General features: G+C 36.4%; 1 protein-coding gene across 1 annotated transcript in view; it reads right to left on the minus strand.

Moving 5' to 3' along the window:
- Positions 1-4,235: 4,235 nt before the first annotated feature.
- LOC136257927 (probable serine/threonine-protein kinase DDB_G0271682) overlaps positions 4,236-24,915 on the minus strand; it is a 150,176-nt gene continuing 129,496 nt past the window's right edge. The window contains exons 2-5 of the mRNA XM_066051255.1: positions 20,183-20,279; positions 14,755-14,853; positions 13,062-13,142; positions 4,236-5,597 (exon numbers count right to left, since the gene is read on the minus strand). Coding sequence (XP_065907327.1) covers positions 4,551-5,597; positions 13,062-13,142; positions 14,755-14,853; positions 20,183-20,279 — 1,324 coding nt within the window. The 3' untranslated portion in view covers positions 4,236-4,550. The remainder of the gene's footprint in view (positions 5,598-13,061; positions 13,143-14,754; positions 14,854-20,182; positions 20,280-24,915) is intronic.

The following is a 24,915-nucleotide window of genomic DNA, read 5'->3' on the forward strand; positions in this document are numbered from 1 at the left end:
GAACCCTTCTTAGTAATTTTTGGATAAGATTAGCTATTCCCCTTCCTCTTTCCATCTTTTTATTGCCCATACATGTCCTTAAAATGCAACTGTATCTGTACTACAGCTTCTAGAAGCTTCCTAGCTTGCTCATTGTAACATTTTGTAGGGGGGTGCTTCAGCCCCCCCAAGCACCCCCCTAAATCCGCCCTTGTGTAAGCTTACATACAACAAATATAGCCAAAATCCAGATGCAAAATCAACTCAGAATACAACTAAAACAATAATCATAGACAATGGCCAGAAGATTTAAAGTTAAATAATTGTCATTGGACCTTTCATTGAATTATGCAATCACATGAAATAAGTCTTTTGTTGAGGGAAATGACATTATGCTGGTGGAATAAATCTGTTGGACAATCTGACACTTATTACATGTATTGAGATTTTGCTCTGTAAACAATTATTATCTACACAGTTAAAATGAAGAGTAACTACAACTCTCAAAGAATTCCCAGTGTAGGGACAATTTAACACCCCTGGAGAGTAGGGATACGGCGATTATGCCGGCATAATTTCGGGCATAATAGGTATGTGTGGGAATCAGGAATTATGCTAGCATTTTGAGGTGCTTATAAAGCTTTAACGATAGGATAATCCGCAGATAGCACAATTCCGTTAAAGAAGATCGAGATACTCTAATAGAGCAGTCAGAAACTCTAATAGAACAGTCACTGAATATCATTTACTCTAATAAAGCAGTCACATCGAAATAAAAATACTCTAATACAGCAACCAGCTAAAGATTTCAAGACTATTTGAAACTTAAACAGCAATGAAAAGGTGTGATACAGCAATAAAGTGGTATTATTAACCAATTATGGTGGCATAATTTTGGGAATAATGGGCAATTCTCAAAAGCATAATAGGTGATTTTTTAGCACTGCTCAAAAGCATAATTCTCAATATTTGGCCTCATGCCTACCGGAGAGTAACCATTACTCTAAAGGAGTAACTGGAGAGTAACACATGCTCTGAAGATGGTGTCACTTACTCTTCATGGTAATGGTTATTCTCTTCAGAGTGTAGGTTACTCTCCATGGGGTGTTAAATCCTCCCTACACTGAGAACTCTTCAGAGTGGTGGTTACTCTTTAATTTTGACAGTGTAGTCAGATGCACATGTATGAAGAACAATAATACGATACTTAACGTGCAGTGATAGAACAGGTAAACAATTCAGTTTTTGTGATGAAAATAGTCAAATCTTTATAAATCAGTGTTTGTGCACAAACTTAATCAACTAATAATATTTATATAATTAGATACTTGCATTGTTGTTTGACCTGAGATGGAGACTTAACAATTATTAAGCACCTATAGCGCTGTGATATTTAATTATGATATACATAATTATACTATGCATGTATAATATAAATACAAGGATGGCTTTACAGAGTATATGCTATAATGGTAACTCCAATAACTCCTTAGATTTCTCAAGACCGATGTATACATTGCTAGCTTAAGAAGTCTTAGAACAACCATACTCAACTGTTATACGATTTGAGAACGTGTGCTACTACTATAGACAGGTATTTTATTAATATCGTGCTATATGATTAATGATTAATATCCTCACAAGCAGCTAAAGTGAATGAAATATACTAAATATCACTGACATAACCATATTGTCATATTGCAGCATAATACACTCTTACAGTCATATGATGAATGTACACTATAATATAGTGCCTGTTGCTATTAGCTTCAACAAAATCACTTGTCTATTTAAACAACAATCATGTGATCATGATGTACGGTTTGTTAGAGATTTTTGTAGCTGGTGTATGTCAATCTCATGTAAATCATATACATGATAGGGTATAGAATTTTATTTGGGAATCATCTAGTGACAAATCCAGGAGGGTACAGGGGCTTGTGCTCCCTCTCCCAATCTCAAACATTATAACAAGATTGAGATAGCAGTCAGTCAAATACTCTTATAGAACAGTCACCACACAAATCACTATTCAGAATCCTCCATATATAGTAGCTGAATATGAAAACTAGCATCTGAAACACTATCCCATGCATGGGAACATTTAGCCTGCTAAAAGTTTGTAAATGAAATGTACGTGGCCTTGTCTATGCCATTCTTTAGGCTAATAATTATACAGTTAGGTATAGCTGAACTACTCATGACTGTGACATACTCGGTAGCTATGGAGGATTCTGAATTGTGTTTTGTGTGGTGACTGCTCTATTAGAGTATTTTACTGACTGCTCTATTAGAGTATCTCAATCTTGTTGTAATGTTTGAGATGGGGGGAGGGAGCATGAGCCCCCTGGATTTGTCACTGATCCAGCAACTCTTAGTCCACTAGCTTAGAAAGCAGTGTGATTAAGATATTTTTGTAAATAAGCCATTCTATACATTTTATTTTCAGTCTTGAAACATATGACATAACCGACTTTAGCTTCTGGAGGGGGCTGTCCCCCAGACTCCCCTGCTCCATGATCTATATATCTACTACCTTGGTGCACCCTCCTCCTTTCCAAATCCTGGACCTGCCCCTGATCTATTTGTTCTATTAGAGTAGCTAATTATGTACACTCAACCCATTGACACATTAATCGTGACCCAGTTGGGTCTTATAGCCTTTCCAAATTATCAAGTTTGACTAATCATAACTCCTCATTTTTTCAACCTAGCACCTTCATATTACACCAATCCATAGTACTATGTTACGGGTATGAGGTGACAAAATTTCAGGGTGATAGCACATTCACAAGTCAAGTTACACGCTAGGTTTCCAAGTGTATGTAATTGAAAAGGCCATTAGACCCCCAGGTCACAATTAAGACCTAATAGAGCTATCTATGATATGAACATATTATGCTTCAATATTGTAGCTATAGTAATTAGTGTAGGACCTAGCTACTAATTAAGGTCTTTAATTAAAAATTGATGACATCAATTTTCTATTGACTAGGTACCCACCTATTATGATATCTAAATGTTGAGGTTAGTAGGTGCCTATTAACAATACAGAGTTGCTCACCAGCTATATTAATATAAAAGCTATCATTTCTCATAAAAACATAACTATGAGACTATAATAGTGAGCACTGCAGCAAAGTACAAATGTAGCTGCCTACTGATGACTATTTAACAAAAATAACATCTTGAGGCAAACTGCAGAGTCCATGTTGTTACCAAAATAATTATATTCTTTAGTTATTTCAGAGTATTCACACTTCACAAAAAAGCATCATGGAGTTTATATTGATTATGGTAATAATTAGGTTTTATTAATTATAATTTGTGAAAAATTCACTGGGGAGAGTAGGAGGCTAGAAAGCCTATAGGAACACCCCAATTATATAGGCATAATAATTATACATAAAATTAAGCTTTTGAGCACTACTCTCAAAACCATCTATTGTGCTTTTGAGAAATGCCTATTATTTTTTATGTGACATAATTTTGGGAAATAATGTCAATTTATCAGACCATTTACATTGATGTTTTAGCTTCATGCAGTATTCTATTAAACTTAGTTGGTTGCTATATTACAGTATTTCATAATTATTTTATTCTATGTGGATGCTTTATTGGGATAGTATATAATACACAAAACAATAATCACTTGGTTTGCTGCATGTAGGTAGTACCAAGAGTACTTGGTAGTACTAGTGTATTAACATAAAGCCATGACCTAAATAATCACTGGATAAGAAGAGAATGTATGATGAGCGAATAAGTGAGGTGGACAGGGGAACGTCGCTCAATTGGTGTTTTCCTGCTTCGATGGGATTGTGTCAGATGTTGCTGTTGTGACAAAAGGCTCACAACACTTCTTTCTGAGAATTGTGGTTATCATTATAGTCAGACACAGTTTTGGATCAGATATAAACTTCTTATTCGTTATACTTCATTCTGCAGTGATGTGTATAAGAGGGTCCAGATCAAGCCATCACGGGTGTGATTTACAAGATCGGTATATTGATTTGGTATTAATCGAATGGCTGCAGGTTCAAGCCTTCCCAATTCCAGTCATGGATCTGGAGTTTTTCTCCTTTCTATACCTTTCCAAACACACTTTATGCAATAACTTTAACAGACTGTAGGACCAGGTGTTCTACAGACCTTGAGCACTTGTGCTGTGAAGCCTTAATAAATAAAGTACAAAAAATAACTAAACCATTAATTTATATGCATCTAGTAATACACTACAGAAGTTAGATATACTCTCAATAACTACACATTTATTATAATATAAAATTTAGAATAAACGTGTACAAGTGTATACGTAAATGTATACAATGTAATCAAAAAATAATAGGGTATCAAACTATGCTAATTAAATAATATGCTTTCTAAATAATAATTAATTTAACAATTCATAATGCCTAATTGACAGCTACTCAAAAATACACTCTTTTTGTAAAAACAATTACCAAACTTAGCCTAAAAGTTATAACACAAAAATAATAGTATCAATGTAATGATAATTTCAAAAAAATGTTGCAAGTTACTGGCTCAAATAGCCTTACAGCTATAACTCCTTACATATTACTGTTCAGTTGTGCAATCACTCTATCCATATTAGGACGTCTCTGGATCATTTGATCAACACAAGCAGCAATGAGGGGTATCATATTACTCTCTGGTACTCTCCAGTTAACTCGTTGCAACATTGAAACACTAAACACACCTGATGGTAGTCTCCGGGAACACATCTCATACAGCAACACTCCAAGGCTGAAAGTGTCCATAGCTGGGGTATGGGGACCTTTGCTTGGATCAAGAGCTTCTGGGGCAGCATACACTGGATTTCCTGCATTCACTGTTTGACTTTCCCTCATAAAATTAAAAGAGCCAAAGTCAGACAACTTTGGAAGCCACTGATTATCTGGTAGTGGGTTGAGAAGAACATTAGCACTGCTAACATCTCGATGGAGTATGGGGGATGGGGTGGTCTTATGAAGGTAGTTTAGTCCAAATGCTATTCCGGCAGCAATAGGAATAATCTGGTCACTGGAGAGTTGACCACACTCCAATACCTTTCTGAGACTGGTGTGCATCATTTCTGTAACAATAAGGGGAACTCCCTCATTTGTGGCTCCTATGAACTGCAAAAGGTTAGGATGACGACATCGTGCTGCCATTGTCATCTCTCTGTCAAACACATGTAAATTGTAGTCAGAGATCAACTCATTATGAAGACATTTCACAGCCACTTTACAGCCACGGAAAGTTGCTTCTTTCACCCAACCATATGCTCCTCTCCCTAGCTCTTTCTCCTTTAGGTTTATTTCATTTCTGTTTACAAGCCATGTCTGTTGTTGTTGCAATGTATTTGAAAGCTGTTGTTGTTGTTGTAAATGTTGAATCTCTTGCCTCTGCTGCTGCAGCAGTCTTTGATTTTCTTGCTTTTCTTGTCTAAGATTCTGTAATTCTGCTTCTTGTCCATGTATTCGTTGCTGGAGATTCTGGTTATCTTCTAATAGCTGTTGTTTTTGTGTAACAATGAGATTTTTTTCTTCCCTCAAACTTTGTAATTGTCTCTCTAATTCCTGCACACGTTGATCTTGCTGCTGCACTGAAGTTTCCTACACAAAAAATATAAGAAGCAAATTTTTCATTTTAGTTTATACATCATTTTTAGTTCTACGCTTATTTTTATACATTTATAAATTTAACTTTTCCTTTTATTGCATGATCTTTATCACTGGTTAGGGGGTTTCCCTCTATAATAAACAGTGCTGCCAAAATGCTGCTATTATAAAAGCCGTCAAATATCATACAATACGGAAAACACATCATGGAAGAGTGTAAAACAAGAAAACATGATCAAAGCATATAGTGACCATGCTTTAAGCGAACAGAGCATAGTGACCATAACCCTTATAGTAATCTAACTGCAATGAGCTGAATTTGAAGTTCTGCTGCAGAAAACAAGGCATGGTAACACACATGATATCAGCAGCATTTAGCAAGATTGAAATACTCAAATAAAGCAGTCTCATCTATGAGCAATCACATGTGTAAATGATAGCTAATCTTGTTCTACTATATTCTATCACTTGAGCCCTATTCATTTTTAAGATCACAAATTTTAATTCCAAAATTTTTTTTTACCTTATAGTATCAACATACGTAGTTATAGCTACATTACCTTGTTTCAATACATTTTATCACCAGAATCCTACTTCATTCTTAAATTACTAATTTTTAATGGCACTATTGGATATATTACACTTGCAATTAGAGTATTGTTATTACATATACACTCTGTATTGCTGAAGTTAGTTGCAAACAGTAAACTTGAGTTATCAAACAATCACTCTAATATAACTGGCAACAAAATTTGTTGCTATAGAGTTGGAATAGTACCTACACACTCAGCGGCGGAGGAAGTAGTTGATATGAGGAGGGGGCTCCGCTAAGCTGACCCAGACTTATTTCTATAGTTTGGTAAGGTGAGACCAAAAAAAGAAAAAAGAAAAAAAAAAGAAAAAAAAAAAGGTCACAACCAACTGACAAGAGCTTTCCACCTCACCAGCTACTCTCTAGCTGATAAACTACATAAAAATCCTTACATATAGCTCGCTACACACTGACTACTTAATTTGAGGGGGGGGCTAAGCCCCCCCCTCAGCAGACCGAGGGGGGGCTTTAGCCCCCTAGCCCCCCCTTTCCGCCGCCTATGTACACACTACAATAAATTTTAAGAAAAGCACTTTCAAAAATATTAGAAGCATGCCCTAATAGAAAAAGACACACAATTAATCATAGTTAAAAATTAAAACTAATTGCAAGCTACAGCTAAGCACAATTAGGCAAAGCAGAGCTAATCACTGCAGCATTAAATGAAGGGAATCATCAACTGAAGTACAAACTTCATTATTATTGTAGGCCATATATATATAGCAATCCTCAGAAATTTCCAAAACTAAGAAATACAAGCTACATATTGTATGTTAAAGTGTATTGCTACCGTTTAGTGCTATGTAATTTAGTAACTAGTGTAAACTTTTCTACGAAACATTCATAGCTATGAACCCCTCTGAGTTGTAAAGTGTACTATCATCACACCTAGCAATGAAATGGTAGTTATTATCAGTAAATTAAATAGGGCAACTAACATAAAACACCATTTAGGTTGTGGGTTGGTATAAACAGTGGACTTGGGACCAAGGATCTGGGAGCCCAGGGATTAACCCCAGGGTGGATGCAGAGTGTGGAAGGGGTACACTTTGCTGAAAGTTAAAGAGCAAAAAAAGGTCACAGCATTAATGGCTATACTTTACCAAATGTATCTATATATAAAGCTGTCTGTCTGTCTGCATTCTTTCCTCGTAACACTGCAAACTTGACAACCAAAGCATGTATCCACACAGCTAGGACTTTAACTTAAGCGCTCATCATTTAGCAACACCAAGTTTGTTGTTACATATCGCTATGTGTTTCCATTTGTTCTCGAAGGCAATGATGTAGAGGAAAACTTGAGTTACATTCCTGTCAAAACCACAAACAAACAGCCAAAGTGCTAGCACGTAGAGCTGTTAACCCAAAGGTCTGGGGTTCTATTCCTGCCCATGATAACTTTTCCTTTCATGACACACTTTTTCATATGTCAGCTACTAACGGCAATTACTTGGCAGTCTGTGCATATATCGACACAATTCACACACAAAATGAAATGCTCACCATCTGGCTACATTGCAAAGTTTATTGCAAGCTTCTTTGTGCATCCCTTTGTCTGCTACAGCACGTTGAAGGCCATGAAGTAGAGAAAACTTCAGTTGCATTCCATTACTAACCACACAATTAACAGCTCAGCTAGTAAAGCACCTCCCAAAAGTTGTTGTGGTTACTGCTGTGTATAGGGTGTGGGTTTGATTCCCGCCTGTGACAAAACTTTTTTTTTCGTTATATATACCTTTTTGGTGCATACTTTTCTACCTCAACCTTCTTTTCTCATAGTAAGTTTATAATCCTGGTATTGCATCACAGTATATGAACTGTCGGAAAAGTATACCATAGCACATTTGATAGGTATAGGGTAGGCATGGGCAGGCCAATTGGGTGAATGTTTGTCTGTGTGTTTGTCCCATGTGTCCTATTAGAGTAAGTTCCTTCTCTGTGTAACTCCAATTCTTTGTGATGTTAATTACTTGCCTAAATTATAGCCAGGAAGTGTGTACCTGTGTATTAAGTACAAACCTTTGCTTGCAGTATAGCTACAACAAAATTAATAGTACTGCTTTAAATATTCTATGTTGATCATGTTATTACAGTGCCTGCATGAAAGGACAGCACCACATAATTTGTACATGTCTTGATAATTATTGGTTTAGCTTACATGCAATTCTGCTGTTTAGTTAACCTGCATGTTCACATCACTTTAACTATTAGGCTTGCATGATGGTGGAATAAGGTACATGCATGCTACTTTAGGACATGATTTTTAATGTTTCATTCCCAATGCATTGATTCATGTTATTGTAGTTGATATGGTATGTGAAATGATCCTGCACGTAGGGCAGGTACTTTTTTCTCAAAGTACCAAAGTTCGTAGCATCCTGACATTACTTCACAGCATATGGAATATTGGAAAAAGTATACAGTAGCACATTTGATAGGTATAGGGCAGGCCAATTGGGTGAATGTTCGTTTCTCTGTGTGTTTTATTAGAGTAAGTGCCTTGTCTTTGTAATTCCAATTCTTTGTGATGCTATAATAACTACTTGCCTAAATTATAGCCAGTAAATGTGCAACTATTAATTTTGCTCAAACCTTTGCTTGCAGTATAGCTACAAGAAAATTATTAGTACTACTTTAAATACTCAACATGTTATTACAATGCCTGCAGCTGCCTGATAGGACAGCACCACATAATTGGGATAATTATTGGTTTAGCTTACATGCAAATCTGCTGTTCAGTGTTTAAATTAATAAGCTTACATGATGGTGGTTAATGTGAAAGTGTCCTGCACGTAGGGCAGGTAACAATGCTAGTATACTATAAAGTATATAAAGAACCTTATTCAGATCCTTGTTCATAGCTAAGTAAGTTACACTGCCTTGTGAACACTGTGACTGCTTTATTAGAGTGATTGACTGCTCTATTAGAGTATCTCGATCTTATATGCAATTTTTTTGAAAGGGATTGGGAGGGTGGGGGGGAGCATGTGCCCTCTGGATGCGCCACTGTAACTGGGATCCAACGTCTCATGGAATTATGTACTTTGTGATCTTTGTACATACTATACTTCAACTGGACATCTCTGCATGTTACAGCAACTAGTCCTGCAAAGATTTCTCCATCATGGTATGCCTTACATGATGTTTCTATTAATTAGAATTATAAACTCCTCTATAAAATTGTCTAAAACTGACTGCATTACATGCATTAGGCCACTTGTGCTGTACAATGATCACACTAGTCTAATATAAGTGGCCTAGCTACTAAAGTTCAGAGACTTTGTGCAAGCAAGTATTCTAGGGAAATAGTTTTAGTGAAGTAATTTATGCACGTTACACCAGTAGCTTGACAAACAGACTACATGCCTCACTTCATGCATCATGTCAAGCCATGCCCTTGATTAATACCACCAGCTGCAGAATGAGTGACCTATGCTAAGCAGTACATGAAGTTCTTTTTCAGAGTAGTTTCTAATTCAGGCATCATGCAAGGCACCATGATAGAATAAGAGTGATTTGGCTATCTACTGTGAATTATAAAGTACAAGCATAGAAAAATTTATTACATAAATGCAATTAAGGTGGGTTTAGTGTTTGTATGTCTACTAACTTTTACTCCAATATTCATACTCGGTTAAAGCCAAAGTCAAGAAAATAATTTTCAACATGAATGGTACTTTAGAATTATTAGTGTTGCACTGATAATTGGTTCAGTAATCAGTGTATCTGTGTATCTGTGTATCTGTGTATCTGCTGATATTGGCTACTAGCTGATTAATCAGTTTTGATTAAATCAAAGCTAATGTTAATTTCCACTGCACTGTGTAGTATAATGATGTGGGGGAGGCTAGACATAAGTTATTTGACATTTTAATTAAGTTATGTGTTGATGGTTTAGTGGTGACTACAAGCCATGCCCATAATAAACTGTCAGGGTTTAGGCCATGCTCAACAGTAAACTGAGGTTTTAGTACCAGCCACTTGTCTCAGCTGTATAGCAGTAGTAAAATGTATTCAAACCCTGTTTACCATGAGTAACGTTTACTTGTGGTATACATCTAACTTCACATTTTAGCCTAGAATGAGCTGTATATCAATACTTATGTCACTAATATGAGTCATTTAATAATGATGAGGATGAGTGTTAGTGTATATTGGATCGGTTATTGGTATCAGCTAATTCTGTTGCTTAATACTGGTTATTGGAATAATCGACTAATTTGGATATCGGTGCAACACAAGAATTATACTCGAGTTTTACTGAACTTTTTTATAGTTTGGTCAATAGACAAGTGCAGTTTCTTGTGGAAGGAAAGAGTCAATGCTTGTTTATGATTAGAGCTACAAAAACAGGATACATGAGTACAAACTACACGTGCACACTGTCACACAACAGGTCATATCACAGTGTTGGATTAGAGTATTTGTATCCTGTAGTTTGTATTGTGAGGCTTATTAAGAGTTAGATAAGGGTTGAAATAAATTACCATAGCAAGATCACATATGTAGCTATAAAGTTATGAGTCATGAAAGTTTGGAAAAGAAGAATTTTATGTCCTGTTTAATTTCGGGCTCAGTCATTTTTTTTACTTCTCTCTTTAACCATTTTTCCTAGGAAAATGATCACAATACAGAACAGCTATTATTGAAGTGCTGTGGAAAAATAATGGCTGAGTGTGGTCAGTAACAAGCTAGTGTACATACAAGAAAACAGCAAAACACAGGTAACAGTATACATGAGATAACACACTTTGCACATGTCATATCTGAGTACATCATGCATAGCTTAAATTTATTCACTAGTTCACTAGTAAAGTAAACTATCCATTCTTTGACATCATGCATACTCGGACACTCATTCTCATAAACTTCTAAGTGGAATCATGTGAAAATTGATGTAGAAATATCTGGCATAAAGCCCAACTAATCTCCCAAGTTTGTGCCTTAATGGTTGTTGTACTAGACCGGATCAAAGTTGCTGCTTGAAGTCCTGTATTCTTGGACAAATTTCATGATTCGTGGACACCTACCAGTAATTATACTGATGACTTACTACCAACACCATCACTTAGAGCTAAAAGCCATAGTTTATTTCCTTCTATCTCATCTGCAGGTGGCTGTGATAGGGTATGTCAGCACTGCTAAAAGAATGATATTTTCGATGTGTAATTGGCTCAAGCCTAAATTCTTTAATAATTGGCCAGCAGTGCTTCTACATATGTGACTGGGCCTGCAATAATAGGGCATGTGGGAACATGATTTGTGCCTATTTTGCAAGCTTCCATTACTCAGAACTTTTTATATCATTATGCTATGGCAATGCAATTTTTAGGTCTTAGTAAGCATTTAATTGGCTTTATGATGCAAGTTACAGAATGCAAATATTCTTCTCCAGTACTGAGATATGACCTGGTATGAGATATGACCTGGTATGAGACAGGGTATAGTTTGTGCCCACATGTTCTGTTTTTGCAGGCCCGGTCACATATAGTAAGGACATCAATTACAGTTCTTTGAGACAACATACCATCACACACAACAAGCTGCAATGCGTGTGCAAAATATTCCAAATTGGGTAGGTTGGTATCTTTCCATGTTTGAGCAATTATTTCCCAGAATAACATGTACAGTACACCACCTTATTTACCTGCTCATTGACAGCTCAAAAAGCTTTGTTTTAAATTGTTTTGCATATAGCAGTAATGATATACATTTCACATGCATTTGGATAAACATAAACAGATTGTCACGTATTTCTTCAAAGAAAAGCCCTCATAATGTATATGCACCAGTGACTACATAGAGGCTAAAACTAAGCTTTTTTTGTCTGCCAATCCATCCCAATGCTGTAGACTAGAAGTTACAGCTATGAATGTAAGTGCCTGTAGGTTATTTTAAGTATAGTCACAGTACAAATTGATTTTGTTGCTCTTCCTACTGTCTAGCACTATAATTCAAAACCACTTACAGTGTATCACAACAAGTTGAAACTTTAGTGATCTATTCTTTGGACACAATAGATAAATATGTAAAGAAATTCAGAAGTGGTGTAAACTTTTGCCAAGATAGACACATAATATATGAACATGGTTTAAACAAATACATAATTATTACAACATCAAGTGTCAGACACACAGCACAAGGATCACATGTATATAGTGGAACCTCTCTCATTGTTGTAGTCTACACCTCAAAAATGACCATAACTAAGACATACATGCTAAATACTGTACACTATAGTACTCGTTCACCTGTCACCTGTGCCCGCCAAATATAGTAATATCAAAGAGGTGAACATGTGTTCACTCCCAATAGTTTTGTACTGGAACAAGCATGTTTCCATGTTGTAAACATGTTTGTGTGCCTGAATTGTCCATACTAAATTATGGGATATTTTTAAAGCCTCATAACCCACTTGTTTTCAAACCACTTTTTTGATTAACAGTTCCAGTAGCTTCACAACACTACTAAATGTTTGGGCAGCTGGCTAATGTAATAAGAGTTATTAACAAGAAACAAGGGCTCAGGTGAATGTGAACAGACTATAAGTATATCTCTCTCAGTTAGTGCTATGCACTTTACTAGGCAGTGTGAAAGTTACTACAAAATATTTGTTGTCACACTCCTTTGAGCTGTAAAGTGTACTGTGTCATCACCCAGCAATCAAATGCTAGTTATTAAATAAACAAGCCACCTAACAGGTAAACAGCATCCTTTAGGCTTCCTCCTTGTGCTTTGATCTCATTCAAACTTTATTACTGTCAGGGTCAGCCAATTATTAATTTGAGCTGACTGGACAACAGAGGTGTCCAAATGAAAAGATCAGAGGTTCAGTTGTATACAGTATATGATTATGCTGTACAAACCTTTTGTGGATATGACTCCAACAACTGTACCACCTTATGATGTCCATTAGTTTTAGCAATGTCAAGTAGTGTTTTGTTGTCCTACATTATGAAATAGAGATGAACATTTATTGCACATCAACAGATATATATATATGCACACTATTTCTGGTTCAGAATCATGGCTACATATTGAGACATTCCTAAATAAATTACATCATCGTACATTCATCTTCATATTTACACACTTAGTACAGTGACACATTCACTGTCATTCATTGATGTTCTCCAGAAGCCCAATTGAAATGATGTAGTTACACATAAGTTATGACTAGGTGATATGCATGCTCATGGTATGCCTCACGTGTATTACAAATATGCATAGATTGTTTTGAAAATAATATTTAGATATAGAGAAGGTGTTTATTTTTCAGGTAAATTGACTGTGGTGGAGATATATCTAGATCATGATGTGTAGGCCATTGCAACTGGATATCGCCTGTGACAACAGATTTGCTTTTTTTCGCCAAGAGAACACAAAGCCACATGACTAAATTATGACATTTCATTATTAAAATCAGCTAAACATGAATGGTCTGCTTTTTCCAAGCATAGTAGTAATCCATACATGTGGTCTGGGCCATAATTGAGCTCTAGTCAGTGGCTGTATGTGACCACACAACTCAGCGGTGTTGAATAAAGACCTGTGCTGTGGATTTCCTTTTATTTTAGCTAGTCTTGAGGCCTGAATAGAACTTGGCCTAACTCATCCTTTTACCTTACTCATTACTTTTTTTTAAATTTCACATTGTATTGTGTACTCAGATGCTTCACTATTCTTATCACAATTGTAACTGATCAGATTTTTTTAGTTCAAACTATACACCAGGGTAATGCACGAACACAAAAGAAGGTTACAATGTCATAACACAATGTAGACATTGTTTCTACTCAAGTATGTACATACAGCAGTAAAACAGATGCTTTAAGCTTTTAATAAAGCTTCATGCATCCCTCAAGTCAAATGTAATACTGGCAAAACATGGTTATAAATATATTTTGCACTTTCATAACTGAAAAGCACAGTAGGCTAGCACTGAAAGATTGCTTGTATGGCCACCACAAACCATCCTTAATTAAAATTTTAATACTAAATTCCACTGCTTTTGTAAGGCTACTAGTGTTGCTGAACAACAATAATGTTCTCCAGATCAAACAACTCCTCACATGTAGTGGATTGTACAACAGCTACATAGCTTTTGCTGCATTACATCATCCAACTAATTGCACAACACTTTGTATCGTGTATTTCTATTGTAAACAATTACAGAAAAATAAAGAGATAAATAAATAAAATACAGAAGTTCAGTACTACAGCAGCTACTAGACTACATATCTCATGCTAAGGCTCTCAACAATAACAAACCCACAAGACTTCCAAGTTGACAAATTTACTAGAAACATGTTTATTACCTCTTCATTGGCTTCAAACATGTTATATCTCCTTTTATGATTAGTGAGATACATGCTAAACATACAACCCTAAATTATTTTTATATTGTTTTGTTCAATAATGACACTATTATCAGTACTGAGTGCAGGTAAGCACATTGTTTAAAAATTAATTTCAGCACATTTATTAATTAGAAGAAACTGATGATGTCATAAATAAGGTCACACAGTGATATATGTAACAAACTAACACATTAATTACTTTGTTCTTCATTTCCACACTGGCACCATGTTGTAGCAGTACTAAACACACATCATAGTGATTATAGTTGGCAGCGTAGTGTAGTGGAGTATTCCCATACTATAACAATAAACAATTATCACATGTACCACTAACTAGCACACTTGATACTGTATACTGTATATAGAGTACATAATCATAACCACCTAATGTTGTACACTGATATGTAACTATACCAGATACCTTATGACATGTGGTGAAATATTTCAATTAATGCTTCAACTACAACAGTACACAAAATAGTTGTTACACTACTAGGACTGTGTATTGTACAGTTATTGAGCAGGTGAAACATATTATCAGAGAGCTATATAACAATAATATGAACAGTTATTACAGTCATTTAGGGGTGTCAGAGTAAAAGTGAAAGTAGTAAATAAGGCTTAGTCTAGGAGGATCTGAGGGTATGCATCAAGGAAATTTTGAAAATTACTTTTGAGATACTACTTTTGGGCTTTGCAAAGTACTAGCTACTGTTAGCTAGCTAGCTAGCTAGGTGCTTAATAATAAAACTGGACACTGATCAAAAAAGTGGTGAAGTGCTGGCCTCATTGGTCATGCCTACTCTGATGCCCTTGCATTCATTAGAGTACTACATTTACTGTCAGTTACCAATGTGACTGGGTCTGGGAAAACTGGTCTTATCGCCCATGTCAGCAGATCAATTTTTCACCAAGAACACAAAGTTACATAAATAAACTAACTAATTTCACAATCACAATCAGCTAGACTTGAGTGGTCTGGTTTTGCTGGCTGCTTTTCCCAAGCCAGTGGTGATCTATACGTGGAGTATCGGGCCTTAATGGACCCCTGGTCAGCCTGAGGATGGTTGTATGTAGCTGTGCAGCTCCTTGGTGTTGAACAAGCACCTGCTGTCAGTCACCAATATGGGAAAACTGGTCTTATCGCTCATGTCAGCAGATTCAATTTTTCACCAAGAACACAAAGTTACATAAATAAACTAACTAATTTCACAATCACAATCAGCTAGACTTGAGTGGTCTGGTTTTGCTGGCTACTTTTCCCAAGCCAGTGGTGATCTATACGTGGAGTATCGGGCCTTAATGGACCCCTGGTCAGCCTGAGGATGGTTGTATGTAGCTGTGCAGCTCCTTGGTGTTGAACAAGCACCTGCTGTCAGTCACCAATATGGGAAAACTGGTCTTATCGCTCATGTCAGCAGATTCAATTTTTCACCAAGAACACAAAGTTACATGAATAAACTAACTAATTTCACAATCAAAATCAGCTAGACTTGAGTGGTCTGGTTTTGCTGGCTACTTTTCCCAAGCCAGTGGTGATCTGTATGCGGAGTGTCGGGCCTTAGCCTGAGGATGGTTGTATTCATTTCACTGGTAATCCTCAGTTTTTCATCCTTTGTCTTCAGTATCGCCTGCACAATTGAACGCTTTTGTTAATTCTCTAGATGTCTACTTGGGGTGATATTTTAGTACGTAGTCTAAGTACATCCATGTCCTTCAATGACAAAGTGTTTCTACTCTTAGCTGTAAAGTAGATGAGTCTACCATCTCGTTATTAGCAGCTGTATTTCTCGTGACTGGACAATATGGATTGTCAGTACAAGCAAATCATTCATTTTAGTTCAGTTTTTTGTGGTTACCATGCAAATCAACATCTATGGATACCTAGCATTGGTGAAGTGTTGGTTGTTAAACAGGAGCAGAATAATTGTCATGACAAACATGTAGTTGATATCATCAAGATGGCTGCACTGCTGGTCATGTACCAAACAATATCTTCAAGAATGGCTTTTAATTTCTTGAACCACGATGAAGATGTAACATATTGTGAAATATTATAACAGAAGAACATTACAATAATGGTGCAGGAATTGTACTAGAAATTCCTTAAAGATTTGGACATCGAATGCATGTTTTAAAACTAAAAAGAGCTCTTCTCTGCAGATACTGTAGCTAGTTATGTATATTCTGACCACTGTATGAGACTCAATTCTAATGCATTGATGCTCCTGTTGTACCAGTCAGTGTTGAAACAAGGTCAGGTCATTCGGGTCACATTTTCTAAGGGTCATCTGGACCTGATCCGGATTGGATAACATGAGAAACGAAATTATTCATTTCACGATGTGGAAATGTGTCCGTTGCTGTCTGCAAGCTTACGTGGAGCCACGCCCACTAATCGATTGTTGTATGAGTTGCATATAGCCTAGTCTTACAGCAGGATAAGTACTTTTTCGAGCCACACCCATTTTAATATATCGGGAAATTGTAATACTAGGTATGCATGAAGCCACACCCAATTACTGTCTGTAAACTCACAGTAGCTACGTGGAACCAAACCCACTGACTGATTTTAAAAACTTATACTGGTTTAGTTATCACATAACTGTTCGTTTACTCAACAGGAACATAGATCTTATCACACGCCTCAGCTATAATTATCATCCGGGTCAATCCGGATCTGACCCGGATTGCTATCCGGGTCAGTGGGTCATCCGGGTCAGCAGTAGTGACCCAGTTTCAACACTGGTACTAGTTGTTTCTGGCCATTACACATGTTAGACTTAAAACACATGCATACATTCGTGTATGGCTAAATATTTGAGACCTTGTAACCATGGCTGACTGCTTGCTTAATTCAGGTGACTGTTAATACAGGTTCTGCTGTAGTTTCTTTTCCTGAGTAGCACATTCAAGTAATTGACCCTGGCTATGGTTTAATATGTAACCATGAGCTATAAGACTGAAACATAATGATGGGCATGCAGAGAATTACTAATTCCATGGTCAGTTTGTATAATATACTTTCCTTATATAGTGTGCACCATGAGCACAAACTTCCAATGCACCTCGCAATGTGAAGTAATGTGAAGCAATTTATACTACTGAGAGTCACACGCATTACAGCAATCAAATAACCAGTATTGCATCATGTGATTAATTGTGCACATGATGCATGGTGGAAATGGTGAAGGACTGTATAGGTTGAGGTTTATTACAAGGAAGCAGCTGCAATATCCTTGAGTGGTTGTGTTATACATGTGTTGGGTTAGCACACACTGTGAATAGTTGATGCTTGAGTTGATGAATATTTACCTGATGAATGTTTAGTTTATTTGTCACATGTTGTGGGCACATGATGTCTAGAATATACATAAGGACAGCTACAGTTGACGCAGCAGGAGATAATCTTTCTAACGCTGCTTTAAGCAAATCCAAAGATCTTTCTCTTTCAGCATCATCAGAACACCACCTAAGCTTGAAATGGGGGTCTAGGATACAAGCTACAATGTATGTTTCATTTTCCTCGTAATATGGCATACGCCTATGTAATGATTGTTTAAGTCCACGAACTAATCCAGAGTGGTATTTGGACACCATGTTTTCAATGTGATGATATAATCCTCGAATACAGGGTAAAACATAACCTGCAGATGGAACACAACCAACCTGAACAAATTCTGTTGCCTCTTCAAAAGGAGTTAGAATTTCCACTATATCTTGAAGCAGGTTTTTTTCATGAGTAGTTAACTTGGGAGCATTTTCAAGTTGTGACAACACCAAATCTGAAACAGCAAGCACTGATCGTATCATTTTAAGCTGAGAATTCCATCTAGTTGTATTATCAGCTTGTAGCCTAGTTTCATCCTTAAGGACATCAGCTGCTACTGTTGACCTGCGCACAAATGATACCAAACTAGAGCACCTTTTGATGACTGTGTTGATCTGACCTGCCTTTGCCATACCATCTTTACCACTAGCTGCAACACATGTGCAAAACAGACATGATGTTCAAATAAGACTTGGCTCTCATCAAGGGAAACATTATCACACCTCTCAAACTCTGACTCGCCTTCAGCCTCACTATCATCACTGGCTGTATGATCTTCAACATCTTCATAACATGGAAGGGTCAAAAACGCCTTCTTTACATTGGATGCACTGTCAGTAATTATGTGCTTCACTTTTTCCCTCACACCAAAATCAGAAATGATTTCATCATACCACATCATAATGTTATCACCAGTATGTCTTCCACTGACTAGATTGCATGCAAGCATAACTGACTTAAGGTTCCAGTCATCTGAAATATAGTGCCCAGTAATGCCCAAACAAGATCGCATTTGTCGATTTGACCAGAGATCAATTGTTAGGTTGATGGTATCAGTCTTCTTCAGCTTGTCTAGTACACTACTTTTTAACTTAACATATTTCTTCTTCAACAAAACTGTGGACAATTGTTTACGGCTTGGCACCTGGTACTGAGAATCTAAGATCCTTAACAGTGATTTGAATCGCTTGCTCTCTACTACAGATAGAGGAATGAGGTCATCTGCAACGAAATCGACTACTGCATTAGTTACTAAAATCTGCTTTGGGTGTAGTGAGCTGTATTTTGTTTAGGGCTGCAGTAAATGTGTCAATGTTTGCTGTGAATTTGACTGTGATTCATCTTCATCCTGTTGTTCTTTCAAGAGAGTTACGTGTACTCGTCTCTATTAAAAGATTTTAAAATGGGCAAGTACAATAAACAGCATTCTTACCATATGCTTCCACCAATTTGTAGTAGTCCTAACAGATCCAGTGATTTCCTTGGTGCAATACTTGCACTTAGCCTTAAAATTCTCTGCTGGCAAGACTTTAGGTACTTCATAGTGCTTGAGCACAGCTGGAACCTTCTTCTTAGCTGACATAGCTGCCATAGCTGCCTGCTTCTTAATAAAATTAACTCTGACAGTCCAACAGCAGTCCCACTATTTCCAAGATCATCAGAGAAATGATGGGGGAAGGCTGGATGGAAAACCTTTTAAATACTGTTTCAAAGCAAACTCAGCAAGTGGCAGGTAACTTCAAGCAAAAGCTGACCATGTTAAAATCCCATATCCAGGAACATAATTATTATCTTTGAGCCAATATACAACTTATTCACTTGCATGGTTTGTATACATGTAAATGTACTTCATTGTACTTCAAGTACTTATAAGTACTTCTAAGTACATTAAGTACTTTAAGTACATTGCTTGGAACTTAAGTATAAATACAAGTACATTACATTTGTACAAAAAGTATTTAAATATAAGTACAAGTACTCTAAAAGGTGTGCTTAAGTACACTTAAGTACAAGTACCAAAGTACTTCGCCCCATGCCTGGTCAAGATCTCATTAATTGAGACCAAACCATAATTATGTTAGTCTCATAGACATCTCAGATAACCAGAGGTGAGCACTAGTACCTATTCTACAAGATTTACCCAATTTCAGCTTTTCAAGTTCAATTTTCACTCTATCCAACTTGGGTGATAAGAATGTAGTGTCCTCTGGTAATGTAGTGACAGTTAGCAACAAAATATGAAGTAGTAATCATGTGAGAAGTACATAATAATACTGGTAGTAACTGTACTACTTACAGTATCAGTAGCTAATATGTTAGCTCCACTACTTAGTAGAGTGTTGACCACCTCCAGGTGTCCAAACACTGGCATGATGTAGTGCAGTCCATCCATACTAGAAAAAATGATAACAATTACGTAGTACAATCACAACATGTCAAACATACTCTATACTAGTCTAACATCACAGTAAGGTTGAAACAATCTTTAAAATTCGATATTATAATACTCTATAAGGCCACTCCAATTGGTAATTATGTTTCTGGTCCTTTGAAAATCAGTTTTAGGTGCGGGTGGGCGGAATTCAGCAACAAAGCAACAATGAAGTGACTGCTCAATTAGAGTATTTTGTGATTTACTGACTGTTCTATTAGAGTATATCGATCCGTACCATGCACTCTGCCCATTTCTTGCAGGTTTTCACTGATAAAATGCAAATTATGATACTTAGATAGGTAGATTTAGCATACTTGTTGCTGCCCAATATTTGTTTCTGAAATCCAGGTTTTTCAAAAAGCTGATGCGGGAATTTTACCCATGTATTTCTGAAATTTCACATTCTCCAAAAAAGGATGCGGGCGGTGGACCAGAAACATAATTACCAATTGGAGTGGCCTAATAGGGCTGGGACGAAGCTTCGAATGTTTCGTGGGTTCGAAGGTTAAGTGAACTTCGAATTATAAAAGTATCCTTCGAAGCTTCGTAATGCACTCATAGTCTACGAAAGAATTACAAATATACGTCGTCTTCTTTATTGCAGCTGCTTAATCCTCTTGCGTGATCAATGTTCGTCTCTTCGCGATCGATCTTCATGTGCCACGCCCACTTTTAAAACCATCGCAGTTCAGCTTGCTACCATATTTGCAGCCTTAAAACACCTTATAAAGTGATAGATAATGCACGGAAAGCGTACTTTTAGCCATTACTCGGTGTTTACCTATGCACGATTGCAGTGTAGCGGACACGCCCATTTGCAATCGATCGATCGCGTCATTCAGTACTGCTGCTATGCACTTTCCAATGCTTATGATTATGATAATTGGAAGGCAGCAAAATGCTGATTACATCCAATAAAAAAAGAGATATAAAAATGGTTTGGGGATATTTACAGATAACTAGCTAGAGTGTGTGCATTTATTACAAAGTCTTTGTCATAGCATAAGGAGGGTAGATTGTTCCATTCTTTAATAGTTCTGTAAAAATAATTCATTTGGTATTTGTTGGTGTTGGCTGCTGGCAGTATGAGTCTGAGTGGGTGGTATTGTCTTGTGCTGGTGGATTGTGGCAGAAAGTAATTGGGTATTTGTAATGCTGGCTCCTGCTGGTGAGTAATTCTGTGAAATAAAGATAATCTAGATGCTTCACGTCTCTGTTCCAGTGTGGTCCAATTAAGATTATCTAACATTGTTGTTACACTACTCTTAAAACTGTAATCTGACTGCACCCACCTCGCTGCTCTCCCCTGAACCATTTCAAGTTTGTAAATTAAGTTCTGTTGATGTGGATCCCAGACTTGAGTGGCATATTCAAGAATTGGTCACACAAGTGTTGTGTAAGCGTCTGATTTAACCTTACTGTTACATTTACTTACATTTATTATTTTTATAAAAGTTCACTACGAAATTATAAGCGCATGAGCTTAACAACCCGACTCTATGGTAACTTGTGCACTAGAGTTCCATTATTCTCATAATGGAATAAACACTGTTCTATCTTTTGCCCCCCTCATCCCTTGTAGCAGTATCTCCTAGATCCGTCTATGAAAAGTTTATAAACTAGTATAACAAAAAAATTCTTAAATTAAAAATGAAGTAGGGTTTCAGTGATAAACAGTATTGAAACAAGAGATGTTGGTAGCTATGAGTGAAAACCTCTACATGGTGTTGTAGCAATGTGGGGCTACAATACCAAGTAGGGATTTTCCCTCATATTTATCATCATCTCTTGTTACACTACTACTTTAATAACTGGAACCCTACTTCATTATTAAATCAATAATTATTAAATTTTGTTGTACTAAATTGTTAACTATATTTGTTAGAGCATGTCTATAAAATACACTGTTGTTGTGACTGCTGTATTAGAGTATCTCAATCTCACTACTCAGTTATGCAGTGGATTAAGCTGGAGGTGTGGTACCAAAGATAATAAAGGGGGCGTAAAGTTGTTTCTAGTTTCTGGTTTTATCTTTTTTGTATGTAGTCCACAATGTATCACACTGATAGTAATAGTACATACACACTGTACAGATATCATGTGATCTGTACTAACAGGTTTAATACCAAATACAACAATCTCAACATAATGTGATACATACACTGGTAAAAGCATTAAGTATAGTACCAGCATCATATAGACACACTTTTTGTAGATTTGTACATTTAAAGATCATACTCTATTAGAATAGTCATGAAGTTAGTTGTTGTAACTTTGAAGTACTCTAATAGAACAATCAAAATGAGATGGATATGAAACACCTTAATAGAACAATCTCTCATACTTAGCAATATGGATACACTAACAGAGAAAACAAGTAAAGATACAGTTGTTTTGTGAAGAATCATAAAACACTGAAACATTTCTTAACAGCACATAATAGTGCCATACCTAATTAACCTCAACACATTTACCCACTCAACTTATATAGTGTGACAAATCACATTTAATTATGGGTTTGGGTTTACAATATTTGGTAATAATATGCATACTAGTTGTGTTCCTGTAAGTGGTACTGTTAACACACTGTACAATACAAAATTTTATTAATTTGTTAATGAGATATTTACATACATAAAAAATCTTTTAAAAATCTTACCTTATTAGTAAGACCACATTTGTGACTGGATTTTGGAAAAACGATTCAAATTGCACATTAGAAATTCGAGATAAATAGTTTTAAAGAATTCAAGTCAGCATAGCTTGCCAAGGATAGTAAGCACGCATATGAAATTTTCAAAAAAGGTACATCAATCTATTACCTTTCAGACCACTTCCAGTACTTGTAGCTGCTTGCAGAGTTTCCTGCCAAATAAGATAGAAAATCTGAGCAGTTGGACAACTGAAGTAGTATGACGAGTGCTCACAAAGGAGTGGAGGGAGGAGATGACATGGAGGGCTAGAGATAGACTTCAAAATGGAGGCAGAACATGATTAGAGTCAAGACATGAGATTACAGGGCTGCGCTGGCTCCTTAATGGCTGATATGTAGCAAAATCAACAGAAAAAATGTCTGGCCAACATTACCAGGCCATTTACCAGTATACCACTGATTCTTGCCAAGCCAGACTCTTCACAAGGCCAGATACTGCCATTCGAGATCTCTATACCACCCAGAAAAGTCGTCTGTTAAAACCAGTCTCATGCAAATAGTTTGAGTAGTACTGAGGGTCAAAACTAGCAGTACGATAGTGTGGCTATTTACTGGTGGTGTTAGTTTGATGTTACCTGATGTGAGATTTGGATCGGTTTTGTAAAATCTGGTCACATTTTAATAATATAGGAGACAAGCATGTGCTCAATAAATATCTGCCTTCTGTGTTTTCCCATTCCTTTTATCTTCAATTAGTCATCTTATCCTTCATGCCAGCTACAAAGGCATTATTTTTCTGTATCAATACTTTACTTAAAAATGAGAGAGAGCATTTATTTAGATTACACAAAATTATATTTGACACGCTTAACGGACTGTAGTATCCTTGTGATAGCATTGGGTAACAATTACGCAGGGCTTGTAAAGTGACTGTAATGGGCCACACCCAAATCATCTGCTAAAAAAAATGTTTAGATGATGCTGCCTACCAAAGTATCCTAGCCTCCGAGAAAAGATTTTGGCTAGTTGCAAATCTCTGACTGATTTATGTACAACCTTACCATACCTACACCCTTACTATACCACAATTTTATAGTTTTATGAACAAGTGTCATGATAGGAGAGAAAATACATACAAAGTCAGCCATGTGACGGTTAATAAATACAGGAAACCAATGTTATTATTAACACCCTGTACACTGTACTTTACTTATAATCAGATTTTGTAAATCTGTAACTCCTTGGTGGCTCATTTCTTCTTAGTGGGAATAAACACTACTTATTTTCACAGGTTTTTCACAAAAAGGAGACCAAACTACTTTATTGTAAGTTCATTCACTTATTTATAACCAATCATGAAGTAGATTTTTGCCATAAACAAAGAAATGTTCACTACATGTATACACACATAGAAGTATGGATGTCTTCATCAGTACAAGTACACAAAATAATTTGGAATTTTCAACTAGAGTAGGGACCATAGCACATCGATAAAAAGTACTGAAACAAGTTGGAGTAGTCTACGACATTAAATCATAGCAAAACAAAAAGGAGTGTTTTTCCCAAATGTGCTCAAGATACCATAATGGAAATGCATAACACTTCTTATTGTTTTACTGTGATATAGTATTGCGCACTACTCCAGCTTGTTCCAGTACTTTTTACCGATGTGCTATGGTCCCTACTCCTATGATCAACCTGTCACATAGCATTTCAAATCAAGAAAAGCACCTCTGCAATCCATGCATACCGAAAGAAAGAAATAGCGCCGTGCACCCCAGTTATATCAATTATCACCTGAAAAGTGAAGTATCCATTATGCTTCATTGTCAGCTACGCATTTTCAACCCGTTACACAGCAGTACAAATCAAGAACTGTTTGAAAAGCACCTCCGTAATTAAAATAGCCGCTATGGAAAATACAGACGATTTCTATTACAAA

This window comes from Dysidea avara, chromosome 6 (assembly GCF_963678975.1).
Source record: "Dysidea avara chromosome 6, odDysAvar1.4, whole genome shotgun sequence".
NCBI classification, from domain to species: domain Eukaryota; kingdom Metazoa; phylum Porifera; class Demospongiae; order Dictyoceratida; family Dysideidae; genus Dysidea; species Dysidea avara.